General features: G+C 39.8%; 2 protein-coding genes across 8 annotated transcripts in view; one reads left to right on the top strand and one right to left on the bottom strand.

Moving 5' to 3' along the window:
* The window catches only part of LOC133249587 (RE1-silencing transcription factor-like), a 147,654-nt gene that overhangs the window by 66,846 nt on the left and 55,079 nt on the right, over positions 1-25,729 (top strand). The window lies entirely within an intron of this gene.
* LOC133249583 (serine protease inhibitor Kazal-type 2-like) lies at positions 344-24,991 on the bottom strand. 7 transcript variants are annotated; one of them, XR_009737027.1, is made up of 6 exons: positions 24,850-24,973; positions 23,410-23,453; positions 10,869-10,978; positions 5,225-5,374; positions 1,623-1,638; positions 344-645 (listed from the first exon to the last, which is right to left on the bottom strand). XR_009737027.1 is itself a non-coding variant. In XM_061420266.1 (6 exons), exons 2-6 carry the CDS (start codon positions 24,385-24,387, stop codon positions 620-622), a joined length of 252 nt encoding a protein of 83 aa, XP_061276250.1. In that variant the 5' UTR covers positions 24,388-24,570; positions 24,850-24,991; the 3' UTR covers positions 344-619. The 7 variants fall into 7 exon arrangements, 3 of the variants coding, with proteins under 3 accessions (XP_061276250.1, XP_061276248.1, XP_061276249.1); XM_061420266.1 differs by lacking the exon at positions 5,225-5,374 and adding an exon at positions 24,372-24,570 and having other exon boundaries at positions 1,623-1,678; positions 24,850-24,991; XR_009737025.1 differs by lacking the exon at positions 1,623-1,638 and having other exon boundaries at positions 24,850-24,972.

Raw genomic sequence — 25,729 nt, forward strand, 5'->3', positions numbered from 1 at the left:
ATTGCTCTCAAAGAAAGGAAAAAGCAATTTCTTGCATTAACCCTTAAGGAAAATTGTGCTTAAAGGAGATTTACTTTTTGTATTTTGTATCTTGTGATGATTCTTTGACTTTACCAACTCTGGCTAAAGTCAGCTCCAGTCTATCATATTATTTGATCTGTGCAGAATGCTGTACCAGCTACACATACATTGTACTTTCAAGATTTAGAGGAATGAGGAAGAATAAATCTTGCCCTCTCGAAAATGACTCCACTTCTCCCTTAGTGAAATTCACCCTTGCTTGAGAGGAAAAGATCCACCTGAGGCTGCTGAGTGAGAATGGATAGTCGATAGTGAACAGTGGTGATTAAATACAGTACTGATTTTATTCCAACTAAATAAAGCAATGCATAGGTCATCTGGGCAATAAGCTTAACTAAAATGACAAAAGCCAAAAACGAGGATTTTGTAGTTGTTTTATCAGTCACTGCCCTCTTACACAACTCATCTCAGAAAATCTCATGCAAAGAAATACAGGAAAAGAGAAAAGCGGGAAATGAAGTTCATTTAGTGTGCAGTGCAAGGTGGTTTATCCAATTCCTCTTCTGTGAAATGCTCCATCAGCATGGTCCACTTCGGATTATTTTAATATCATGACCATCATCCCTGCAAATTGAACAACCATAAAAACATATTTATTATTAAATCCCTCCCTGCAACTGTCCTGAGTTCTTGTGGCTGGAATAAAAATAAAATGAACCCAAGACAGATTCCCAGGAAGAAAAGCAATTTTAATTATTGTGCATGGAGGTCTCATAGAAATGAGATTTAATAAGTGACCAAAGCAGAGAGCTTTTATACTTTTTACTTTTTAGACAAACAGTACATTTGTGAGGAATTAAAGAGGACAAAGAAACTTAAGCTTTGGCTGCTTAAAACTAGTAAAGAATCTGGAACAGTTTCTGCTTATGGTAGTAAATAACAAAAACCTCAAAGACCATGAACAGAACTAAAATCTGTTTCATAGTGTGTATTATAGTTTCTGCTGAAAGATAATTTTCTTTCTACAATTATTACCAAAGATGGCCAAATGAGACTAATTTTTTCATAAAATAAGTCTAGATTCAATAAACTTGGCCTGGTTGTTTACATAAGTACAGCAAGAATAGTGATTGACCACATAGACTCTCTTAAATCTGCTTTGCTGGAACGTTTTATGAGGAACTTCAGATTGAATTTTTAATAGCTTTTCAAGGATAAGAAGCCAAGCCAAGCATTCACCAACAGACTTTGCAATAGATATAGATTTGGGTGAATTCCTCTCTTCACACAAGACTCCAAAGTACACTGTTTCCTAAAGGTCCCAGGAAATGACCTTCCTTACTTACCTGGTAAGGCTGCTGGGAAACCTGAAAGTAAGATTCTAGGCTGTTTTTCCAAAGGGCTTTATTGGCTCCATAAAGTCAACCTTAGTTCCTCAAAGCTATCTGGTCATATCTGAGTCTATGCGTGTCTCTCACCAATATGACATTCCAGTCAAAGCTCTGATATTATAATTAATGTTTCCAATTGTGTTGTAAGAAAAGCAGATTCTTAGTGAACTTATGCAAATAACTATATTGCCAAGAAAAAAGAATACTCACTGAGAGTTTCTAACTTCTGAAGGAATCCAGCAGAGAGAAAAAGAAATGTTTCAGTGCTGCTTACAAAAGACAAAAAGATTTCCTTAAATCTGGAGAAAACATTTTTAAAACTCAGCAATGTTTCATTTTAATAAAAATTATAATTATCTTCCTCAGTTTATTTAGTCTCATAGTGAATTCTTGTTCCACTTGATCTGTTAAAAAATTTTTGAAGCCATCAGTTTCTCCATTAGGGTTCGGTAAATTCTTATCCAGGTATGATTTGAAAGTCATCAGACACCTATATTCTAGGATATTTGTTAGATTTCTTTCCATGAATTTCCCTGAAAATAAAACATATTTGCAGAAAGCCTTTGTAGAAGCATCTGAGTAAGAGAGTTCAGTTCAGTTCAGTAAACTGTGTGTAACTGATAAATGACTTTAAAATGTCCACTATTGAAGATCTGATTCATTATAATGGAATTGATAAGAAAATTCAGTTATCTCTAAGACTTATCATTTTAAGACAATAACTAGAATTATGGCTAACATATAATGACATATCCAAAGTTTAGGGATTTCATTTATTTTCTAGAACATTTAGGTTAATAACATTTATCCATACAATACAACCTAGGAAGATTTATCATTTACTTGATAAATGCTTTCTATGTAATTTAACATAGAAAAGAAGCCTAATTAGTTTAATAGCTCTTTTATAAGTACAGAAAATAAATTTTTGATCGAGGTATCCAGGGGCCCTGTGGAAAACCCCAAAGTCATTTCCAGTTCAATAAGAGTTCATTTGGAATTTTGCAGAGTTTGTCAAAAATATCAAACATTTTTGAAACACTTAGTCAAATAGGATTATTGGTCACTGTGAAACAATATTTAGCTATCCATATAATCAGTGACAAACATGTCCCTGGCAAATACAGAAAGCTAAATAGTTGTAAAAAGCTTTAGTTCTTTTAATATTGAAAAGACTTAGGAGTTTTTTTGTGGGTGTCTTCTAAATGATCAAAAACCTGATAAAGACAAAATATAGAATCTGGTTTTCTAGACAGATATATTAAAGGTAAAGAAAACTTTTTTTCTTTTACAATTTCTTATTAAGACTAGACCAACAATCTAAGAGAACTTTGTACTTTTGAACAAGAAAACTTTTTAACAGAGATAAACACCAGATTTTAATTTTGTACCAGTTTACTTTTGATATTCCTTAAGTAAACTCATTCCAGTCTTAGTCCTGATCACACATAAAATTCCTTAAGATTATTTTTTCATAAACCTTTTGCAATTTTCTATGTTCATTTTATTTGTCCCTTGTTTTCTTTCACATTTAGAAATAGCCTGCTTTAGGACAAAATCTCTTTCCTTTTCCTTAACAAAGGCACCTCTTTACCTTTTCTTAGCCCAAAATACTTAATACTTTTTTTTCATTTCTGGAACCTTTAACTGCATATATTAATTAGAATTATTAATCCTTTGAAATCTAAATTTTTGGGGGGAATAATGAAACAACTGTGAACCATATTTTGTGACTTGGCAAACATAAGTACATTTCATAATTTCTAGAAATAAATGCCACTTCATGGCACAATTTTTCAATAAAGCACAAGAGGGACCTCCCTGGTGGTCCAGTGGTTAAGAATCCTCCTTGCAATGCAGGGGACATGGGTTCAATCCCTGGTTGGGGAACTAAGATCCCACGGGCCACAGAGTGACTAAGCCCACAGCTACTGAGCCTGCATGCTCTGGAGTCCAAACACCACAACTAGAGAGCCCGTGTGCCGCAATTGGAGAGTTTGTGCACTGCAACGAAAGATCGCATGGTGCAACGAAGATCCCACATGCTCCAACATTTCTTTTTTGGAAATGATACAGATATCCAATGACCTCCCATCATTTAACTTACCAAACTCTAAGGGTGTAAATTAAGTTACCGAAGAATTTAGAAAATCAAGTTTACTCACGGAGATGGCTAACATCTTTTGTTATTTGTGGGAAGGACTTAAGTTCTGTATTTGTCCTTGACAAACAGTTGTAGAGGGGTGTGATTTACTCGAATTTGGGCAAGAGATCCTTTCAGCAGTTTGTGTTTTAAAAGGCATCTTTCCTTCTTTTTCTTTTTCGGTTTCAGGTTCTACCAATTCAGCCAATCGAGGCTTAATCTCAGGCAAGGTGGGCTGTGTTTACATTTCAAAGATATGACAATATTTATAACCTTTAAGGCCAAAAAAAGGCCTTTTAAGTTCAGTTTTCTCTTAGGAGTTTTGGATTATATTTATCTATTATTATAAGCCTTAGGGTAATTACTATTTTAAAATAATTTTTAAAGTACAGGACAGTTTTGCTCCAATATTGTGATTTCTATAATATCTAGAAGGCATTTTAAGAGGAATGGGTAAGCTTTTGGAAATGGTAAAACAAGTGGGTCTTGATTTGTTTCTACAGTTGCATTTCTAATTTTGTAGTTTTGCAAGACAAAAAAAAAATTGTTTCTATTAGCCCTTGATAATTGTTTGTATTAAGCTTCCAGCTAATCTACTTCCTGGTTATTCCTAGGAGGGCCTGAGGAATTGTAGAGGAGGTGGGCGATTTTTTTTAAAAGGGAATTTATGTTGGATCTTACTTTTAAGTGTAATTTCTGTTTTTTCATCTTAATAAGGGATTCTCTAAGGCTCACCATTATAGTTTATTTTTCCTTTCAATGTGTTCCTCTCATAAGTACCAAGTAACAGTTATTTACGATGAGAGCTTTCAAATTTTTTTCCTCTTAAATACAACCTACTTAAAGGATCTTTTGACCTATGGCTGATTAATGTTGGTGTATGGCAGAGACCAACACAATACTGTAAAGCAATTATCCTCCAATTAAAAATAAATTATTTTTTTTAAAAAAAGGATCCTTTGTCCATTGATGAATAGGATTTTATATTAATTTCAAATATAGACTCAAACCAGTAAGCCTTTTTTATGGCTTAACAAAAGATAAAAAGGTGTTTCCAAGGATATAGCTCTCACATGATTAGAAAGTTCACTCCCCTTGTTAGTCTAAGAAAATAAGGCAATGAAAGTTGACACAACAACAGCCCATTATGGATAGGGACCCCATGACAAACGCCCCTGAGAGCTGGTATGGCCGGACAAAGAGAGTACTGACTTTGTGTCTCAGAACTTGTCTAGTCAACTGACCACCAGATACACCTTTCAAATGGCAGAGCTCTCGGAACACAAAACAAGATGGAAGAACACATCTGGTTTTATATGGAAGACCCACAGGAAGGTCTGTTTAAGTAGATGCAGGTCTGGTGAGAACCATTAACTCACCAGTCTGTGAGGCCAGCTCAAACAACAGGCTTATAGGGCATGTGCCTGCATGCTGCCCTATGGTTCTTCCTTCTTATGGCAAACAACACAACAGACAGAGACAAAAAGCAGTGACCATCTCTGAGAAGAAAAGAATTTCCAAGAGTTAATAAATACAAGGAGCTAACTCGACAAATATTTTCTCCTGCTAATCTAAATTTAGAGAGGAAATAAGGAACTCTTGCCAACTTCCCTTTCCACCAGACCTTGCAGGGAGAGATCCAGGAAGCTGAGTTGGTAAGAAATCTTACCTTCTGCTGATCTTTATCAGAGGGCCCAAGATCTCTCAGCTGCAGTAGCCTCAGGGTGGGAAGCGGGTTCCAACCAGGCTCCTCCTGGCTCACCAACTGTCAGGGTAGAAGAAATTTCTCCATCTACCCTCTTGAGTTCTTGTGGCTAGACTAATAATAAAATGGACACAAGACAGATTAACAGGAGAAAAAGAAAAATTTTTATTCAGCGTGCACAGAGGTCTCATGGAAATGGGACCTAATAAGTGACCAAAACAGGCAGCTTATATTCTTTTTAGACAAAGAAGCAATACATTTGTGAGGAATTGATAAGAGAAAGAAACTTAGGCTTTGGGTACTTAATAAGTGAAGAATCTGTACAGAGTTTTGGCTTGGGGTGGTAAATTTAAAAAGTAACAAACTTTGTTTATACAGGCTTTTTAACTTTAAATTCCCAATCTCTGATATAAGAGTGGGAAATGGCAACCCACTCCAATACTCTTGCCTGGAAAATCCCATGGACGGAGGAGCCTGGTAGGCTACAGTCTATGGGGTTGCAAAGAGTCGGACACGACTGAGCGACTTCACTTTCTTTTCTACCTTCAGAGGCAGGAAGAACATCTTTCACCTGACATTAATTTCCTGCTTTCAGGGAGAGAGACAGAAGGGTCAAAGCATCCCTCATGCACTGGCTCTTTCTTAAGCAACTTTAATACACAATACTTAATATGCTATTGTGGCACATTTTTGGGTAGCCTTCCCGGGGTCACCATATTGAAACATTATCTGTCATATTGAAACTGCCCCACTGTTTGTATTAAAAAGACCCATGTCATTATACATTATATTCTCTCCAGGGTGACAGTCATTTTTAAAGCTAAATCTAGGAAACAATGAGGGTGAAAGCCCAACTCTGCTATTTTTCTCCTAACCCTAGGGTACAGGGAACTGTTAACATTTCCAAGAAATCATTCTTGAGAAGACCTAGGTAACTCACTTAAGACTGAGGTCAGAGAATGGACCCCTGAAATACAAACCAGCATACCTGGAGAAGAAGTCAAGGTCACATGAGCTGGTCAAGTGTTTTACAATAAGGGAATCAGATGTAATATATTTATTACTAAGCATTCTACCAGATAGAGTTATTAAGACCTATTTTCCAGCTAATAGTGCAGGGTGTGTAGGTTGCCTGTACCATACCTTCTGACTTTAAAAAAACACAATATTCTGCCACAGAGTTTAACTACTTAAATATATTCTTGTTTTATTTAATTTTTATTTTATGTTGGAGTATAATTGATTTACAATGTTGTTTTAGTCTCAGGTGTACAGCAAAGTGATTCTTTTTCCTTTTAGGTTATTACAAAATAATACCTATACATATATCCATTCTTTTTAAGATTATTTCTCCCATATAGGTTATTATAGAATATTGAGTGAAGTTCCCTGTGCTGTACAGTAGGTCTTGTTAATTATCTATTTTATATATGCTGCTGCTACTGCTAAGTCACTTCAGTTGTGTCTGACTCTGTGTGACCCCATAGACAGCCTCCTACCAGGCTCCTCTGTCCCTGGGATTCTCCAAGCAAGAACACTGGAGTGGGTTGCCATTTCCTTCTCTAATGCATGAAAGTGAAAAGGAAAGTGAAGTCGTTCAGAGTGAAAAGGAAAGTGAAGTCGTTCAGTCGGGTCCGACTCTTAGCGACCTCATGGACTGCAGCCTACCAGGCTCCTCTGTCCATGGGATTTTCCAGGCAAGAGTACTGGAGTGGGGTGCCATTTTATATACAGTGGTGTGCATATGTTAATCCCAAACTCCTAATTTATCCCGCCCCCCACCTTTCCCTTTTGGTAACCATAAGTTTGTTTTTGAAGTCCGTGAGTCTGTTTCTGTTTCATAGATAAGTTCATTTGTATCATTTTTAAGATTATACATATAAGTGATATCATGGTATTTGTTTTTCTGTGTCTCTCAGTCCATCCCTGTTGCTGCAAATGGCATTATTTCATTTTTTTTTTATGGCTGAGTAGTACTGAATATATACCACATCTTCTTTATCCATTCCTCTGTTGATAGGCTATTTAGGCTGCTTCCATGTCTTGACTATTGCTGCTGTGAACGTAGGGGTACATGTATCTTTTCAAATTATGGTTTTCTCCAAATATATGCCCAGGAATGGGATTACTGGATCATATAGTAGTTCTATTCTAGTTTTTTGAGGACACTCCATAGTGGCTGTATCAATTTACATTTCCACCAACAGTGTAGGTGGAACTTTTCCCCAACTCCCTTTTCTCTTTTTATGGCTGTAAGCATTTGCTTTATATATTGAGGTGCTCCTATGTTGGATACATATATATTTACAGTTGTTATGTCTTCTTGGATTGATCCCTTGATCATTATGTAGTGTCCTTCTTTGTCTCTTTGAACAGTCTTTATTTTACAATCTATTTTGTCTTACATAAGTACTGCTACTCGAGCTTTCCTTTGCTTTCCATTTGTATGAAATACCTTTTTCCATACCCTCCCTTACAGTCTGTATGTGTTCTTGTATCTGAAGTGAGTCTCTAGTAGCATGTATATGGCACTTTTTTTTAAATCCATTCCACCAGTCTATGTCTTATGGTTGGAGCATTTAATCTATTTACATTTAAGCTAATTATCTATCAGTTCAGTTCAGTCACTCAGTCATGTCTGACTCTTTGCAACCCCTTGGACTGCAGCATGCTAGGCCCTGTCCATCATCAACTCCCAGAGCTTTCTCAAACTCATGTCCATCGAGTCAGTGATGCCATCCAACCATCTCATCCTCTGTTGTTCCCTTCTCCTCCCACCTTCAATCTTTCCCAGTGTCAGGGTCTTTTCCAGTGAGTCAGTTCTTTGCATCAGGTGGCCAGTTATCTATATGTATGGTCTTATTGCCATTTTGTTAATTGTTTTGGGTTTGGTTTTTTTTTTTTTTGGTCGTTTTTCTTCCCTTCCCTTTTGTTCTCTTTTGAGTTGTATTTGGATTGCTTTTTTCTGTGTGTGTAGATTTTTGGTTTGTGTTTATATGAGGTTTTATATATCAGTCTATATAGATAGATAGATAGAGATATATACAAGATTGTTTTAAGGTGCTGGTCTCTTAATTTCAAATACATTTCCAGTATCCTGCATTTGTACTCTCCTCTTCTCACAGTTGCTGTTTTGACTTTATGTTTGTGTGTAGATGATTTTCTACCTTTACTGTGTGTTTGCCTTTACTGGTGAGCTTTGTCATTGGTAATTTTCTTGTTTCTAGTTGTGGCCTTTTCTTTCTCATCTAGAGAAGTTCCTTTAGTATTTGTGGTAAAACTGGTTTGGTGGCACTGAATTATCTTAGCTTTTGCTTACCTATAAAGCTTTTGGTCTCTCTGTCAGATCTGAATAAGAGCCTTGCTGGGTAGAATATTCTTGGTCCTAGGTTTTCCCCTTTCATCACTTTAAATACATACTCCCTTCTGGCCTGGATAGTTTTTGCTGAAAAAAATCAACTGATAATCTTATGGGGATACCCTTGTATGTCATTTGTTGCTTTTCTCGTTTTGTTTATGCTCTTTATTCCTTTATTTCCTCTGTCTTTAATTTTTATCAGTTTGATTTATATGTGTCTTGGCATATCCTCCCTTGTGTTTGTCTAGTATGGGGCTCTCTGCACTTCCTGGACTTAAATGAGTGTTTCCTTTCCCATGTTAGGGAAATTTCTGGTTATTATCTCTTCAAGTATTTTCTCAGGCCCTTTCTCTCTCTCTTCTCCTTCTAGGACCCCTATAATGCAAAATATTTGTGCATTTAATATTGTCACAGAGGTCTCTTAGACAGTCTCATTTCTTTTCATTCTTCTTTATTCTGTTCTGCAGCAGTATTTTCTACCAGTATGTCTTCCAGCTCATTTATTTGTTCTTCTGCTTTATTTATTCTGCTATTGATTCCTTCTAGTGAATTTTTCATTTCACTTATTGTATCATTCATCTCTGTTTGTTTGTTCTTTAAATCTTCTAGCTCTCCATTAAACATTTCTTATGTCTTCTCATCTATGCTTCCATTCTTTTTCTGAGATCTTGGATCATCTTTACTATCATTATTCTGAATCCCTTTTCAGGCAGATTGCCTCTCTCTGCCTTTCACTTAGTTGTTTCTCTGGGGTTTCATCTCGTTTCTGCATCTGAAACCTATTTCTCTCCTATTTTATTTTGTCTAACTACCCGTATTTGTGGTCTCTATTCCTCAGGTTGCAGAACTGGAGTTCTTGCTTCTAATGTCTGTTTCCTGGTAAATGAGGTTGATCCAGGGGCTTGTGCAGGCTTTCTAGTGGGAGGAACTGGTACCTACCCACTGGTGGGTGGAGTTGGGTCTTGTCCCTCTGGTAGACAGGCTGTGTCAAGGGGTCTATTTATAGGCAGATGTTGGCACAGGACAACTTTAAGCACCTTGTCTGCTGATGGGTGGGGCTGCCAGCTATTGGGTGGAGCCAGGAATTTTTGCCAAAATGGTGATTTCTAGGAGAGCTCATGCCAATGAATGGTCCATGAAGTCTCTGCCACCAGTGTCCTTGTTCCCCAGTGAGCCACAGCTGATCCCTGCCTCCCCAGGAGACCATCCCAGACCCACAGGTATGTCAGCTCAGGCTCCTATGGAGTCATTGCTTTGCCCTAAGACTCAATATATGTGAAACCTTGTGTGTTCTCTCCAAGAGTGGAGTCTGTTCCTCCAGTCCTGTGGAGCTCCTCCACGCAAGTCTTGCTGACCTTCAAGGCCAGATGCTCTTGAATCTCCTCGTCTCAATGCTGGACTCCCCAGGCTGCAGATCTTGACATGAGGCTCAAACTCTCACTCCTGTGGGAGAACCTCTGCAATATAACTATTTTTCAGTTTGCAGGTCACCCATTTGGAGGGTATGAGATCTGATTATATCATGAAAGCATGCCTGCTACTATCTTGTTGTGGCTTCTTCTTTATCTTTAAATGTAGAATATCTTTTTGGTAGGCTCCAGTTTTTTCTGTCAGTGGTTGTTCAGCAGTTAGTTGTGATTTTGGTGTTTTCATGAGAGGACATGTGCTTAAGTCCTACCACTTTGCCATCCTGTCTCCTGAGGGACAAAGCATTCTTGATGGCCTGGGATATCCCTGCTCCCCTTCCTGCTATGCCAGGATGGGTGGAATTGATAATGGGCTAGGGTTTTTTACATAGCAGCACCTCAGTTCCATAATCTGCCTCAAAACCCAGAAATAGCTATAATTCCTTCCCTTGTCTTCTTTCATTCCTCTGCAAACACACTGAATCATAACCCTGGATGACAGACCCAGGTCTTCTTTCTTGGTGCTCAGCACAGACTTGAATGATGGGGCTGCAAGCAGCACCACTGCTACAATCCTCAATAAATTTTGGGAAACTACCCATCCCTGGATAGTACATTACTTAATTATCTCATTTATAATTGATTGATCACACACTTCTTTTTCTAACCTTGACCTAGAAAATACACTGAAAGATTCTGGGTCTTTTTAAATGTCAGTCTTAAAACAGAGCTACTTATGTCACATTTGATTCTTATGTCCAAGAAGAGTCACAACTTGCTAAGTAATCAAAATGCAAGAGAAGAACTAAAGAAAATGCACCTAGTTTATATTATAAATTGTTACCTGATTTTCATGCACAGAATACACTCATTGGGATAAGTGGACATGTCACTTCCACACACAGGGCTAAAGTCCCTGGGACATCCTGGTAATTTATACTGATCGCAGTTTGGCTAGAAAAGAGAAAGGAAGACAGAAATTGGAGAATAACTTGAGATATTCTCATCATACAGCAGTTTAGAGGAGGACAAAGCCCTAAGTTTCCCTAGATTTCCTGGAAATATCTTACAAAAAGATTTTTTTCCCAAACAAAAATATGTTTTTTCTAATACAAAAATCAGATGCAGTGTTGAAGCAATGGATCAATATCTGCTATGTAAGAAAAGGACCTCAAAGGAAGGTTCAATATGGCTGATTTTTAAAAGGAAAGTCCAAGACTTGCCATCAAATCTACTTAATTATCTATCCTCCAGCTTCATAATTTGCTCTTCACTACCACCTACATGAGAATGACCTGTTCCATTCCACCTAATCCCTTGGCATAACACCAAGACTTGCTCAGGAATCTTTTTCTCTGGACTTTTAATATACTGGCATTTGAAAAACATCATTAAAGAAAGTGTATGTTCAGAATTAGACCTTTGGGGTTGTTATGGGTTTAACTGTGTCCACCCAGAGAGATGTGTTAAAGTCCTAACCCCTAGCACCTCAGAACGTGACCTTATGTGGAATTAGGGTCTTTATATAGGAAATTATGTTAAAATAAGTTTAGGAGAGTGGGTCCTAATCTATATGACTGGTGTTCTTATAAAAGGGAAAGTTTGGAAACAGAGTCACACACTCAGGGAAAATCATGTGAAGACACCAAGAGAATGCCATTTACAAGACAAGGAATGCCTGAGACTACCAGATACTGGGAGAGGGGAATGGAAGGAAGATTCTCCTTCCCAGCCCTTAGAAGGAACAAACCCTGCTGACACCTTGAGTTTGGACATTCAGCCTTGAGAACTGTGAGACAACCCATTCTGTTGTTCAAGTTACTCAGTTTGTGACTTTATTACAGCAGCCCTTACAAACTGATATTGGATCATGGAACTCAACCCTCAGATTCAATGGACTGGAGGCCAGAGAGGTAATATGTCTTGCTCATAACCTCTAGTCTCCAGCAGGACCAAGACTAGAACTGGTCACAGTGGTCATGTGACCACCATGCAGAGGCTCACTTTAAAAACAGGTTGAATATATGACCTGCTGTATTTGTTTTGTTTTAGTAATAGTGATCCTCTTTCCTCACTTCAGAACAAGTGTTTAGTATTCTGAATAAATGAAATATACCTTTTTCTTCATATTATATGGATTCATAGAGACCTAAGTAGGATAGGGCATTGGCCAAACTCTGAACTAAAGAAAAACTTTTAACCCTTTCCATCCTCTGTTCAGGATTCTATCTCCTTCTAGGAGCCTGATGTGTTCTTCCTGCTCTAGGCTCACTAAGATGATGGCTTCCAGGACAGCTTCCACAGGAGACTAGAAACCCTTTTCCCAGTGAGATTGGGACAACTGGTAATTGGTCATTTTATTGAAAAAGTCAATTAAAGCAGGGAAACAATAACAAAAAACACATACCCTAAGCATTTTCTCTTAAAACAGAAAATAGGATTGCCAATCTTTTTGATGTATGACACAAGGCACATGGCCAGGGGTAATACTACTTACACTAAGAGAACCTCCCTTGCAGCTAGGTATGACCACATGATCAAGATTAGGCTGACTGGATACAAATGGGATTATTGTGTAGTAGCTTCCAAGGATCTCCTTTAAAGGAAAATTGAGCCTGTCCTCTGCTTCTCCTAATTTTTAGTCTCCTTTGTCCATTCCTCTATCCTGTTCCTGGGTGCATGAAACCCTCCCCTATACAGACCAGGATGATAAAAGCCACATCCTATGATGGCAGCTCTGTGAGCTGTTATTTTGAATCCATGCTACTTGCAACTGAATCTAATCCTACCTGACACCAGACCTAAGTAAGACTTTTCCTATTAATGTTTCAACTAATTGAGTTCTATGTGCTATCACTGCAAAAATCATAGCCATAATAAATCACCTACGATTTCTTGTTTTGTTTTGTTTAGAAGGGATTTCTCAACTGCACTCATATTTTGGACCAGATAATTCTTTGCTGTGTGAGGTTGTCCTGTACATTGTAGGATGTTTAGTATTGTCTTTGTTCTTTATCTACTAGATGCCAGCAACAACTCCCTGGTCATGACAATCAAAATGACAGTCTACGTATCTCCTGGGGGTAAAACTACCCACTTTTAAATATGGCAAGAATTTAGAGACATTGTTACAACAAGGCAATGTACAATTAAAAAACAATTCCCCAATTATTTACTATTGTTTTACCTACACCTAATTCAAGAGCAATTATTTTGTTTTAGAATTTGTCTTTTAGCAAGTCTCAAAAGTATTTGACACAGTTCTCATATAAATGGCTTTATTTCTTTATAATCATGTTTATACTGTCTTTACATTTTTAATTAAAATAAGACTGGAAACTCTCATAAGGGGCTTTTGAACACAGCCACTTGAGTCTTGGTGAAAAATATAACTCCACTGATGGGAAATAGTCCACTTTATAAGAGAGGAGTCATACAAGATACTAATCTACAACCAGTCAGTGATCGGTCTCCTGTGGAAATTATTCAGAGAGAAAGGACAGGGTCATTTGTGAGTTGCTTAAATGGAGGATGGCAGAGTGAATTTTCACTGTTATTATCCCCATTTTCTGAAAGAAATTCAAACCCAGGAAAAACTGAGTCATCTGAGCAAAAATATTATTGGGTACCTATTGAGGTCTTTAATGGACTGGAACCTGGTGGTCTGGAGTTGAAGATAAGAAAGTAAAAGAGAGAGAGAAAGAGGCCAATATTCCTTGGTTTATGCAGAAAACCAATAAAGCCCTTGACATGGGGCTTGCGCTGCTTCACGTAGGCACAGGGCACCCTCTTGCGAGGGTCTTGCAAGCCCAGGCAAGAAAGTGAGCTCAGTGGGCTTCTGCGCTCCAAAGAATTAGCCTGAGAGAGAGAGAAAGAGAGAAAGACACGGGGACCCAAGCTCTGATGGAACAAGGGTGTTATATTCAACATAGTATGGGTATATACTGTCTTACAGGGTAGCTTTGGTCAGCAAAGATAAAGATCAAAAGTCCAGACTTACAAATTATCAAGGCAATCCACATCAAAGAGAGAGAGTTGTAAATAATCACTTTAACCATATGGTTCATAAAAAGGAAGAGGGTCATAAATAGTTACTTATCACCGTATGAAAAAACTAACGAAGGTAATGCATGCATTCCTCAGCCCCAGGAGCGGTTTGCCACTCCTCTTAATTCCTGAATATTCAGGAATTGATAAGGAACAGAGGATTCATGACAGATCCAAAACAGCACACAGGAAGCCTCCTGTTAAATGCTTCCTGACAATTCCCCCTATTTTATTATATTTGTAAAAAAGGTCCTGACCAATTGAGTTTGTTTAGTAGTAACCAACCTTCTAGAAAGGCAATGATAAACAACAAATATAATTACCAAGACAATCACCAAAGTTACAGTTCCAGACCTGATGCTGTGGGTAATATTTTGAAACCATCCTCGTGGGTCTAGCCCAGATAATTGATCAGCTAGTTGTTCAGCTAAAGTTTCCAAATTAGTGGAAGAGGGCAGACATTTAGAAAAGTTTTCAAAGATTTCCTTTTAAAGTATTAAATAGGGTATTCAGTTGATAATTAGCAATGCCTGCTGCTAAGTCACTTCAGTCATGTCTGACTCTGTGCGACCCCATAGACGGCAGCTCCACCAGGCTCTGCCATCCCTGGGATTCTCCAGGCAAGAACACTGGAGTGGGTTGCCATTTCCTTCTCCACTAGCAATGCCTAAAGAAGGTCTAATCCAGTTTATATCACCTAAGAGCTTTTGGAAATCATTTAAGGTTGATAATTTTTCAGTACGGATCTGAGTTAGTTGGGGAGTAATATGTTGTCTATCAACAACAAACCCCAAGTAATGGTAAGGTGTAGAGGTTTGAATTTTTTCAGGGGCAATGATTAATCCAGAGTTTTTAAGCATAGTTGAGCTATGGTGGGAGAATTCATCATCCCTTGTGGCAGTACAGTCCATTGGCACCATTTATGAGGTCCGATATGACTAGGATAAGGGAGAGAGAAAGCGAATCTCTCTAAGTCTAAAGGGTATAAAGGTATATTAAAAAAGCAATCTTGTAAATCAATGATGATAATGTCCCAATTTTGAGGAATAATGGTAGGTGATGGGATTCCTGGTTGTAATGCACCCATAGGTTTCATAGATGCATTAACTTTTCTAAGGTCTGTTAGGAGATGTCATTTGTTAGATTTCTTTTTTATAACAAAAATAGGAGAGTTCCAAGGAGAACAAGATTCTTCAATATGCTTTAATTCTAGTTGTGTATCTATAAGTTCCTTAGCCACCTGTAATTTCTCTTTCATGAGGGGCCACTGCTCTGTCTAAATAGGCTCATCATTCTTTCAAGTTATTTTAATAATTGTATCATTTGTTAAATGAGCAGTGGCCCCTAGGAAAAATGTGGAATGTATATCTGAGTTTGCCATTGCATAAGTAAGTCCCTTCCTATTAGATTAAGGGGTGCATCTATCACATAAGGTCTGAATGTTGCAGGTTGGCCTTCTGGTCCCTCACATGGATAAATTTGAGTACTCTGATAAACCTCTTGTACTTTGGTTTGAGAAATCCCTGCAATTTGGCAAGAAATTTTTTGTACAGGCCAGGATTTGGGCCATAAATGTTTGGAAATAATAGTAATATCAGAGCCAGTGTCAAGGAGACCAGAAAATCTTTTACCATTAATTTTGATATTTATAGTCAGTCGGGCAAATTCAGATACTAATGATGTCCAGAAGGACTGTTTTTGATCTGTACTGCTGAATCCACCTGTCCGTACATCATTAGAGGAGTTAATAGAAATGTAAGGTAAAAGAAGTAATTGAGCAATTTTATCCCCTTTTTTGAATTGCAATAAAATCTGAGATAGCATCATAATTTGAATTTCTCCTTTATAATCTGAATCAATTACTCCAGGGTGGACAGTAATTCCTTTAGAAGTCAAACTAGATCGGCCAAGTAAAAGACCAAAGGTTTGTGGGGGCTGGGGTCCAAAAAGTCCGGTAGGTATTCTAGAGGGGACTGCTTGAGGGTAAAGGAGAAAGTCATTTAGGGCTGGTATATTGACGGCAGCACTGCCGGATGTTGAGAGTTTGAGGGAGAAGATGGAATTTGCCCCTGGTTTTTGTTGAAGGGGACCTGGGGGGTCCCCTGCTTGGAGTTTCCCAGAATAGGTTTCCCTTCAATGTCAAATTTAGATTTACATCTAAATCTAATGCATTGGCCCAATGCATTCCTCTACAGCAGCAAGGGCAGATTTTTGGAGGTTTTTTATTAGCTTTCTTAGAAAGGGCAGTCCCTTTTTAAATGGTTCTTATCTCCACATGTAAAGTTCCTTCATTTCCCTTCCTTAAGGCAGCAACCATTGTTTCAGCTAGCATTTGCATCTTTTGAGTTTCTGATCCTAGACTTCGACAAGCCTTCAAATAATCAATAATAATCCCTGTCTCACGAATTGGAGCTATTAGCCTTTTGACATTCCTGATTTGCATTTTCATAAGCAAGCAATTTCTCTAGTTGCCTTTTGGCTTTTTCTCCAATTACAGTATGAGAAATAACAGTTTCTAATCTAGCTAAAAAATTAGCACACGTTTCATTAGGTCCTTGCAATATTTTAGTGTAGCTACCTGTAGGCTCCCCTTGAGGAGTAATTCAATCCCAAGCTTCAAGGGTCACTGTTTTTAATTGTCCATGTAACAAAGGAGGGCACTGTATTTGAGCTTCTACAGAGTCAAATTGTCCTGTACCAGTTAGCATCTCAAAAGTAATTTGATTTTGGGGCGCACCAGCTCGAGTATTTGTTAGCATGATCTCTGGCTATATCATGAAACCACATTATCCATTGAAGATATTCTCCTGGTTTAACGAGACCTTTTATTAAAGTTCGCCAATGATGGGGAATAAAATTTCCAATAGAGGATGTTATAGAATTTAGAAGTACTTTAGTAAAAGGTGAATGTGGGCCATACAGTTATAGATTTTTTAATTTGTTGCATGTGATAAAAGTTAATACCCTCATATTGAGGTATTATGTGCCCTTGAGCATCAGGATTTCTAAAAACTGGAAAGGCGGAGAAACCATCAGCTTCAGAGACTTGTGATTGCAAAGCCAGCAATTCAGAGAGCCTCTGTCTTGAAGGAGAGTGAGTAGGTAGCAAATTCTTACAATTAAGGGAATGTGGTAAAAACTTATTATTGTTATTCAGAAAGGTGTTGTCAGTTTTAATGTCAAAAGGTGTCTTAGGGGAGTCGTTGCCAGAATCATTAGGTTCTAGCAAGGGAGAGACTTTGGGATTTGTGCCCGCTGGTAGGGGAGGAGTGCTTGGAGCAACTGGGGCAGGGCTTGTAGGAAAATTCTAAAATATTTTATATTGTTCTAATTGGGCCTTTTGTAAGGTTTCATCATCTAATTCATATTTATGTAATAAGTGTTCTGCCTGATGTCGAATATCAGGAGGGCTAGAATTACCTTGAAATGGCAGAATCACAGCTTTAACAAGAGCCCATAGGGGCCAGAAATCTATCGGAATATTTTTTCCCTGTCTGGCAGCTCGTTCAACATTCTCTTTGACCCGGTGGCCAAATTTCTAAATCAAAACTACCTTCATTAGGGAACCAAGGGTTACATTCAACCACTGTCTGAAGGCAAGCCTCTATTTGCTGGTGTGAAACTGAAAGTCCTTGAACTTTAAGTGATGAAGTAAAATAGAAAAGTGATGGGGCTTTCCAGCCATTTGACCCATGTCTTAGTACTTACTGACCTCAATAGGTCCTTGAGTCACTCTGTCTGAATATGCCATGTATACCAGGCCCCTGTTCTGGGCGCCACTTGTTGAGGTCCTTTAATGGACCGGAACCTGGTGGTCCAGAGTCGATGATAAGAAATAAAAGAGAGAAAGAGGCCGATATTCCTTGGTTTATGCAGAAAACCAATAAAGCCCTTGACACGGGGCTTGCACTGCTTCACGTAGGCACAGGGCACCCTCTCGCAAGCGTCTTGCAAGCCCAGGCAAGAAAGTGAGCTCAGTGGGCTTCTGCACTCCAAAGAATTAGCCTGAGAGAGAGAAAAAGAAAGACACGGGGACCCAAGCTCTGATGGAACAAGAGTGTTTTATTCAACATGCTACTGCTAAGTCACTTCAGTCATGTCCGACTCTGTGCAACCCCATAGACGGCAGCCCACCAGACTCCCCTGTCCCTGGGATTCTCCAGGCAAGAACACTGGAGTGGGTTGCCATTTCCTTCTCCAGTGCATGAAAGTGAAAAGGGAAAGTGAAGTTGCTCAGTGGTATCCGACTCTTAGCGACCCCATGGACTGCAGCCTACCAGGCTCCTCTGTCCATGGGATTTTCCAGGCAAGAGTACTGGAGTGGGGTGCCATTGCCTTCTCTGTTTATTCAACATAGTGTGGGTATATATACTGTCTTACAAGGTAGCTTTGTTCAGCAAAGATAAAGATCAAAAGTCCAGACTTACAAATTATCAAGGAAACATAAGGCAATCCATATCAAAGAGAGAGGGTTGTAAATAATCACTTTTACCCTATGGTTCATAAAAAGGAAGAGGGTCATAAATAGTTACTTATCACCTTATGGAAAAACTAACGAAGGAAATGCATGCATTCCTCAACCCTGGGAGTGGTTTGCCACTCCTCTTAATTCCTGAATATTCAGGAATTGATAAGGAACAGAGGATTCATGACAGATCCAAAACAGCACACAGGAAGCCTCCTGTTAAATGCTTCCTGACAGGTACCCATTAAATGCTGAAAATTTGGCACCAAACAATAAGACATCACAAAATATACAGCTTACTAGGGGGAGACAGACAATTACAATTCATTGCTATGATTGGGTAATTAAAAGCACTGGATCTGGAGTCAGATGCCTAGGTTGGAACTACAGTTCCACCATTTCCATGTGACCTTGGCCAGAGAGATAAGAATGGTACCCACAGTCTGTGCTGTAAAAGATTAAGTGAGTGACTCCATATAAAGAATTTAGAACACTGATTGGTATCCTTTACTATTGAAAGAAACCCAGGCTATGTCATCTCAAAATATGACTCCTTGACATAAACATTACTTGGAGCTAAAGGCAGTCAACATGCAGTTTTGACTTCCCCTTTTCTGCCTAAAGGCAGAATATAAATTCTCATTTACTGGAAATGATTCTGGTTTCTTATCAGCCCAGAAATGGCACCTAAGGAACCTGCAAACAAACTTTATTCCATTAGTTTCCTCCCATTATTTATCTTCCTACTGTTTGCCACTCTTGGAAGCCTAAAACAATTTTCCTTTGTCCTGTCATTTATCTACAAATGTTGTTATTCAGTCCCTAAGTTATGTCTAACTCTTTGCAACCTCGTGAACTATAGCATGCCAGTCTCTGCTGTCCTTCACTGTCTCCCAGAGCTTGCTTAAATTCATGTCCACTGAGTCGAAGATGCTACCTAACCATCTCATCCTCTGCCGCTTCCTTCTCCTTTTGTCTTCAATCTTTCCCAGCATCAAGGTCTTTTGCAAAGAGTCAGCTTTTTGCATCAGATGGCCAAAATATTGGAACTTCAGGTTCAGCAACAGTCCTTCCAATGAATATTCAGCATTGATTTCCTTTAGGATTTACTGGTTTGATCTCCTTGCTGTCCAAGGGACTCTTAACAGTCTTCTCCAGCACCACAATTTGAAAGCATCAATTCTTTTGGCACTTTCTTTATGATCCGACTCTCACATCTGTACTGGAATAACCATAGGTTTGACTATATGGACCTTTGTTGGCAAAGTGATGTCTCTGCTTTTAACACGCTGGCTAGATTTGTCAGCTTTCCTTCCAAGGAACAAGCATCTTTTGATTTCATGGCTGCAGTCCCCGGCCACAGTGATTTTGGAGCCCAAGAAAATAAAACCTGTCACTGCTTCCACTTTTTCCCCTTCTATTCGTCATGAAGAGATGAGACCAGATGCCATGATCTTAGTTTTTTGAATGTTGAGTTCTAAGCTGGCTTTTTTACTTTCCTCTTTCACCCTCATCAAAAGGATCTTTAGTTTCTCTTCACATTGGAGTGGTAGCATCTCATATCTGAGGTTGCTGATATTTTCCCAGCAATCTTGATTACAGTTTGTGAGTCATCCAGCCTGGCATTCCACATGATATACTCTGCATATAAGTTAAATAAGCAGGGTAACAATATACAGCCTTTACATACTCCTTTCCCAATTTGGAACCAGTCAGTTGTTCCATTTCCAGTTCTAACTGTTGCTTCTTGACCCATATGCAGGTTTCTCAGGAGACAGGTAAGGTGGTCTGGAACTCCCATCTCTAAGAATTTTCCTTGGTTTGTTGTGATCCACACAGTCAAAGGCTTTAGTGTAGTCAATGAGGCAGAAGTTTTTTGAAACTCCCTTGCTTTCTTCATGAACCAACGAATGTTGGCAATTTGAACTCTGGTTCCTCTACCTTTTCTAAACCCAACTTGTACATCTGGAAGTTCTTGGTTCATGTACTGCTGAAGCCAATCTTGAAGGATTTTGAGCATTACCTTGTTAGCATCTGAAATAAGTGCTATTGTACAGTAGTTGGAATATTCTTTGGTATTGCCCTTCTTTGGGATTGGAATGAAAACTGACCTTTTCCAGTCCTAGCTTGGAAACACTATGTCCAAGACTGGGTATTCTAAATTTGCTGACCTACTGAGTGCAGCACTTTAACAGCATCATAGTTTAGGACAGCTGGAATTCCATCACCTCCACTAGCTTTGTTCATAGTAGTGCTTCCTAAGGCACACTTGACCTCACTCACACTCCAGTCTGGCTCTAGGTGAGTGATCACACCATTGTGGTTATCTGGCTCATTAAAATTTTTTGGTATAGTTCTTCTGTGTATTCTTGCTACCTTTTCTTAATCTCCTCTGCTTGTTAGGTCCTTACCATTTCTGTCCTTTATCATCCCCATCCTTGCATGAAATATTTCCTTGATAGCTCTGATTTTCTTAAAGAAATCTCTAGTCTTACCTATTCTTTTGTTTCCCTTTATTTCTTTGGATTGCTCATTTTAAGAAGGCCTTCTTATCTCTCCTTGCTATTCTCTGGAACTCTGCATAAAGTTGGGTGTATCTTTCACAAATGTATTGCTTTCTGTTAAATATGCAAGATAAGGCAGATTTCTAAGCCACCTCTTTGAGTTACACATTTCTTAGTACTCCCATGTGTATGCACAATACATTTGTTAATAAACATTTGTTTATTTTTCTCTGGTTAATCTCTCCTTTGTTGTATAGGCCCCAGCTGAAAACTTAGAAGGGTAGAGGGAAGATTTTTTTCCTCCCCTACACTAGTATGGTAATGATGATGATGCAGTATAGTGTGAATGGAAACAAAGAGAAAGTGCATTTATGTCTACTTTGGAGGAAGAAAACAGGGTGGTAAGGTTTCCTGGAAATGGTCTGCACTGACATGAATACTCAAAGTTACCTTACCCACTGAGATCAATATTCACGTATGTAAAATAATCATCTCTATTTATTGTGAGAACAGAGATTGCATGTAAAAATGGACAGTGTCAGACCAAATATTAAAATAGAACTATCACCCAAAACCTTAGCAAGCTAGCCAGGAAACCAACCCATTATTTAGAATAACCAGTCCAGGAAGCCAACATGCTGTGAATCAGACTTATAAGAAATCAGACAGCTATCTCTAGTGATATCCAGGTAGTCAAACAATAAGCTATATAACAGTTGGCCCACAACTGCCAAGGCTTGATTAACAACTGATATTTTCCCTAAATTTTACCCCTGCTTCCAACTTAGGCCCAATTAGAGAAAGCCAAATATGCCTTCTGAATCATTCACATACTATGCCTGCCTTTAGTTTCCCACCTCCAGCCTCCCCATGCCAACAGCCTCAATCAGGGCACACCTGATGCCTTCCTTCCCTTTTTCCCATTATAAAGCTTTCCCACTCCTCTGCCTTTGAGTCTCAGCTAAAACACAAGTGGCATGACTGACTCACTTGCTACATCAAGCTCTGAATAACTAGCTCTTTTTTTTAATTAACTTTTTAAGATAATTGACATATAGGTATTTACAATGTTATATTAGTTTCAGTGTACAGCAAAGTGATTCTTTTCTAGATTCTTTTCCATTATAGATCACTAGTAGACATTGAATATAGTTCCCCATGCTATACAGCAGGTCCTTCTTGTTTATCTGTTATATATATAGTAGTGTGTATATGTTAATCCCAAATTCCTAATTTATCCTTCCCTCTGCCTCCCACTTGGCAACCACAAGTCTGTTCTCCACATCTGAGTCTGTTTCTGTTTCATTGATAGGTTAACTTGTGTCATAGTTTAGATTCACATTTAAATGATATCACATGATATTTGTCTTTCTCTGACTTACTTCACTTAATATGATAATCTCTATGTCTATCCATATTGCTGCAAAAGGCATTATTTTATTCTTTATTATGGCTGAGCAATATTCCTCTGTGTTTGTGTGTGTGTATGTAATCTTATTTTTTCATTCATCTGTCAATGGACATTTAGATTGCTTCCATGTCTTGCTGCTGCTAAGTCGCTTCAGTTGTGTCTGACTCTGTGCGACCCCAGAGACAGCAGGCCACCAGGCTCCCGAGTCCCTGGGATTCTCCAGGCAAGAACACTGGAGTGGGTTGCCATTTCCTTCTCCAATGCATGAAAGTGAAAAGTGAAGTCGCTCAGTCGTGCCCGACTCTTAGTGACCCCGTGGACTGCAGCCTACCAGGCTCCTCTGTCCATGGGATTTTCCAGGCAAGAGTACTGGAGTGGGGTGCCATTGCTATTGTAAATAGTGCTGCAGTGAACACTGGGGTACATGTTGAATAACTCCTTTTTCTTGTTCTCATTTGGTTGGTCTTCCTTACTTTCACACAATCTAATTTATTAATATACATAAAATGTTTAGTACAACGTATAATTATTAGGCCCAGGACCTTCTGAATCATCAAAGGAAACAAAGCCCTGAGGCTCCCAAGGTCTGAGCTGTTTCCTTTCTTTTTAAAAATTATTTATTTATTTGGTTGTGCCAGGTTGCGGCATGTAGGATCTTTAGTTTGTGGCATGCAACCTCTTAGTTACAGCATGTGTTTCCCTGACCAGGAATCAAACCCTGGCCCCCTGCATTGGTAGCTCTAAGTCTTAGCTACTGGACCACCAGGGAAGTCCCAAGGACTGAGCCTTTTTCAACCAAAATTTACATTGTATCAAAAAGCCTGCCTGATAATCTGATTTCTAAAGATTCAGTCAACTGTTTCCAAAGTGGCATGTCAGACCTGAAACCAGTCTCCAACCCCAACCTTTGTGGGCTTCATTGTATTAGTAGAAACAGTAAAAGTGGTTTCTTACTTACTGTTTTTTGTTCTAAATGTTGACTAAATTGAGCATTCAAAGAGGCTGCAAGAAGAAAACAGACATTTAAAAGGATATGATTAAGGTCAATTCTTCTTCATAAGGGGTTTTTTAAATCCAGCTTGTAATTTATACAAGCTGCACCTTCTCCCTTTCTCTCCCATGTCCAGCTTTTGAAGAACTTCTAGAAAGTATATTCAGTTGTATGCTGGCACCTCTCTTAGCAGGCACACAGAAAACGTTTGGTACCAGTTCTATAATTGACCACTCTAATAGGTCTGCTTGAGAGAGGACTTTGGAGCTACATAACAAAAGTCAGAGAAGAGGCTCTCATGCCTTCCTCAGATACATACATGCATAAGGTTGGTGATCCTCTCCCCTCACCCCAGCAGCTGCTTCCTGAGGAGCCAGTGGAAGTTTAGAGATCAGAGGGAACCTCCCCTGAGCCTCAGTGGGAGAATGCTTACCCAACCCTTGGAACAACAGCAGAAGAGGCCATGTCCCATGGTCCACCTACTGTTCCTTGAGGGGGGCTTCCAAGAGGAACAGGATGGAGCTTCAGCTGCGACAGAACTTAGTGCAGCTTTAGTCCCCACAGAATGGGTCCCTGTATCCAGCAGGACATTCAGAGCCAGCGGAAGATGAACCCACAGCCCGTACTGACTGACACCTACCTCAGAGGTATGCCAGCCAAGAGATGTGAGGACCAGCTAATTCACAAAAGTGACTGCAGGAAGACCCTGACTACTGCCCCCAGGGCTTCCCTAATGCCTCAGGATCCCTAGCTCTTTGCTCCACAGCCCTCCATCATCTGGGGACCATTTCCCCTCTCTTCCTTCACAGTATTTAAGAAATAAAAAAATCAATTTTCCTGGCTAAAAGAACCCAAAAGTCAGAGAAATAACTCAAAAATTCACGATATTCTTTTCCTTTGTTGCTCAGGATAATAAATACAAAGCTTACCACTAGATGTTACCATTTTAACTTCATTTGAAAGTGGGTGTCAAGTCTGGCTGGCCTGAGGCCCTTTTCTCATGAGCCCCAGAGTGCCTGGCACACTTGGCATTCACAACTCCTGATTCCTGTACATCTTCTGCCAAGGTTCGGTAGGGCCCCGGGTACATAAAAACCCGATTCCTGATCCTGGACTCCAGAAAATCTGCTTTAAGGGAGAGAGCGCAGGCAGCAGGGTCACTAGAAAAGCCCAAGCAACAACACTGTGGCTCCAAAATGTGACTCGCGCACACCCCCAAGTTCGTGTCCTTAGACAACCGCGGGGCGGGCCTGGAACCGCCAGTAACGGGTGCGTGGAGGGGCAGTCGTTAGCGAGACCCCCCTCTACACTTGATCTCAGTCAAAAGGCCGAGAAGCGATGATACCCCCCCTCCCCCAGGTAACTTTTCCGCTTTCCTTGGCTGCCAAGCCCACTGGTGACCATTACCTGCCGAGTCCCCAACCAAGAATAACAGCACCAAGCGCAGCCCAACGAGCGCCATCCTCCCGCCTGGCCGGCGGTCGGGTCCCTGTGCGCTCCAGCGCCTGCGCGCGCGACACTGACTGCGCCCTCGGGTTGGACACGTGACAGAGGGATGTGAAGGAAAGGCAAGCAGGAGGAGGGAGGGCGGGCAGGGGGAAGAGGAGGAACAGAGCAGGTTGGAGGCGGGAGGAGGGCCAGGCAAGGATGGACGCGAGGAGAGGATATGGAGGAAGTGGGGAAAGTAAGGTAGAGGAGGGTGGTTACTAGCTTCCCACTTCCCTACCCGCCCCCGCCCCCAACCCTTCTGTAGGGAGAAAGCGACTAAGGCGACCCCGTCCCTGCAGCAAACAAGAACGTTGTAAGAGCCCTGGATAACCTTGTGAGTGTCAGTCAACCCCAGGTTCTTCAGCATCTTCTATGTCCCAGAAACTGTTTGGGGGCTGAACTTAACGAAGGAGGTCAGGGCTCTCTAGAAGCTTTTCTAGTGTAGGTGTTGGCAATGGGGTTACACAGGGAACTCCACAACAAGTGAATACAGTAATTTCTAAAATTAAGCTGGAGACTGGAACCAGCTGCCACTGCCAGTGAAGGGCCAAAGCTGGGGCACCACTAAAAGAAACAGTGAGTCCCTCCTCTGTCACCCTGACTTGCAGTGTCCCCCAAACACATCCTATTGGCACAAAAAGCCAGCTAGCAAAGCAGATGGGAGGTCTGCAGAATTCTGCCATCACAGAGTCTAAAAGGCTGGGTGTAGAGCTTGTGGTGGTTGTTCACTCACTCAGTCATGTCTATCTCTTTGTTACCCCATGGACCGCAGCATGCCAGGCTTTTCTGTCCTTCACCA

This window comes from Bos javanicus, chromosome 6, assembly GCF_032452875.1.
Source record: "Bos javanicus breed banteng chromosome 6, ARS-OSU_banteng_1.0, whole genome shotgun sequence".
NCBI classification, from domain to species: domain Eukaryota; kingdom Metazoa; phylum Chordata; class Mammalia; order Artiodactyla; family Bovidae; genus Bos; species Bos javanicus.

Excerpts from the sequence above, each read along its gene's own strand:
- LOC133249583 (XM_061420264.1), bottom strand. The coding sequence starts at position 24,904 with ATGGCGCTCGTTGGGCTGCGCTTGGTGCTGTTATTCTTGGTTGGGGAC. Across the intron at positions 10,979-23,409 it reads AACATTTAGAACAAAAAACA|CCAAACTGCGATCAGTATAA; the intron begins GTAAGTAAGAAA and ends TCTCTTTTCTAG. Across the intron at positions 1,679-10,868 it reads ATTCTGTGCATGAAAATCAG|CACTGAAACATTTCTTTTTC; the intron begins GTAACAATTTAT and ends TTTTGTAAGCAG.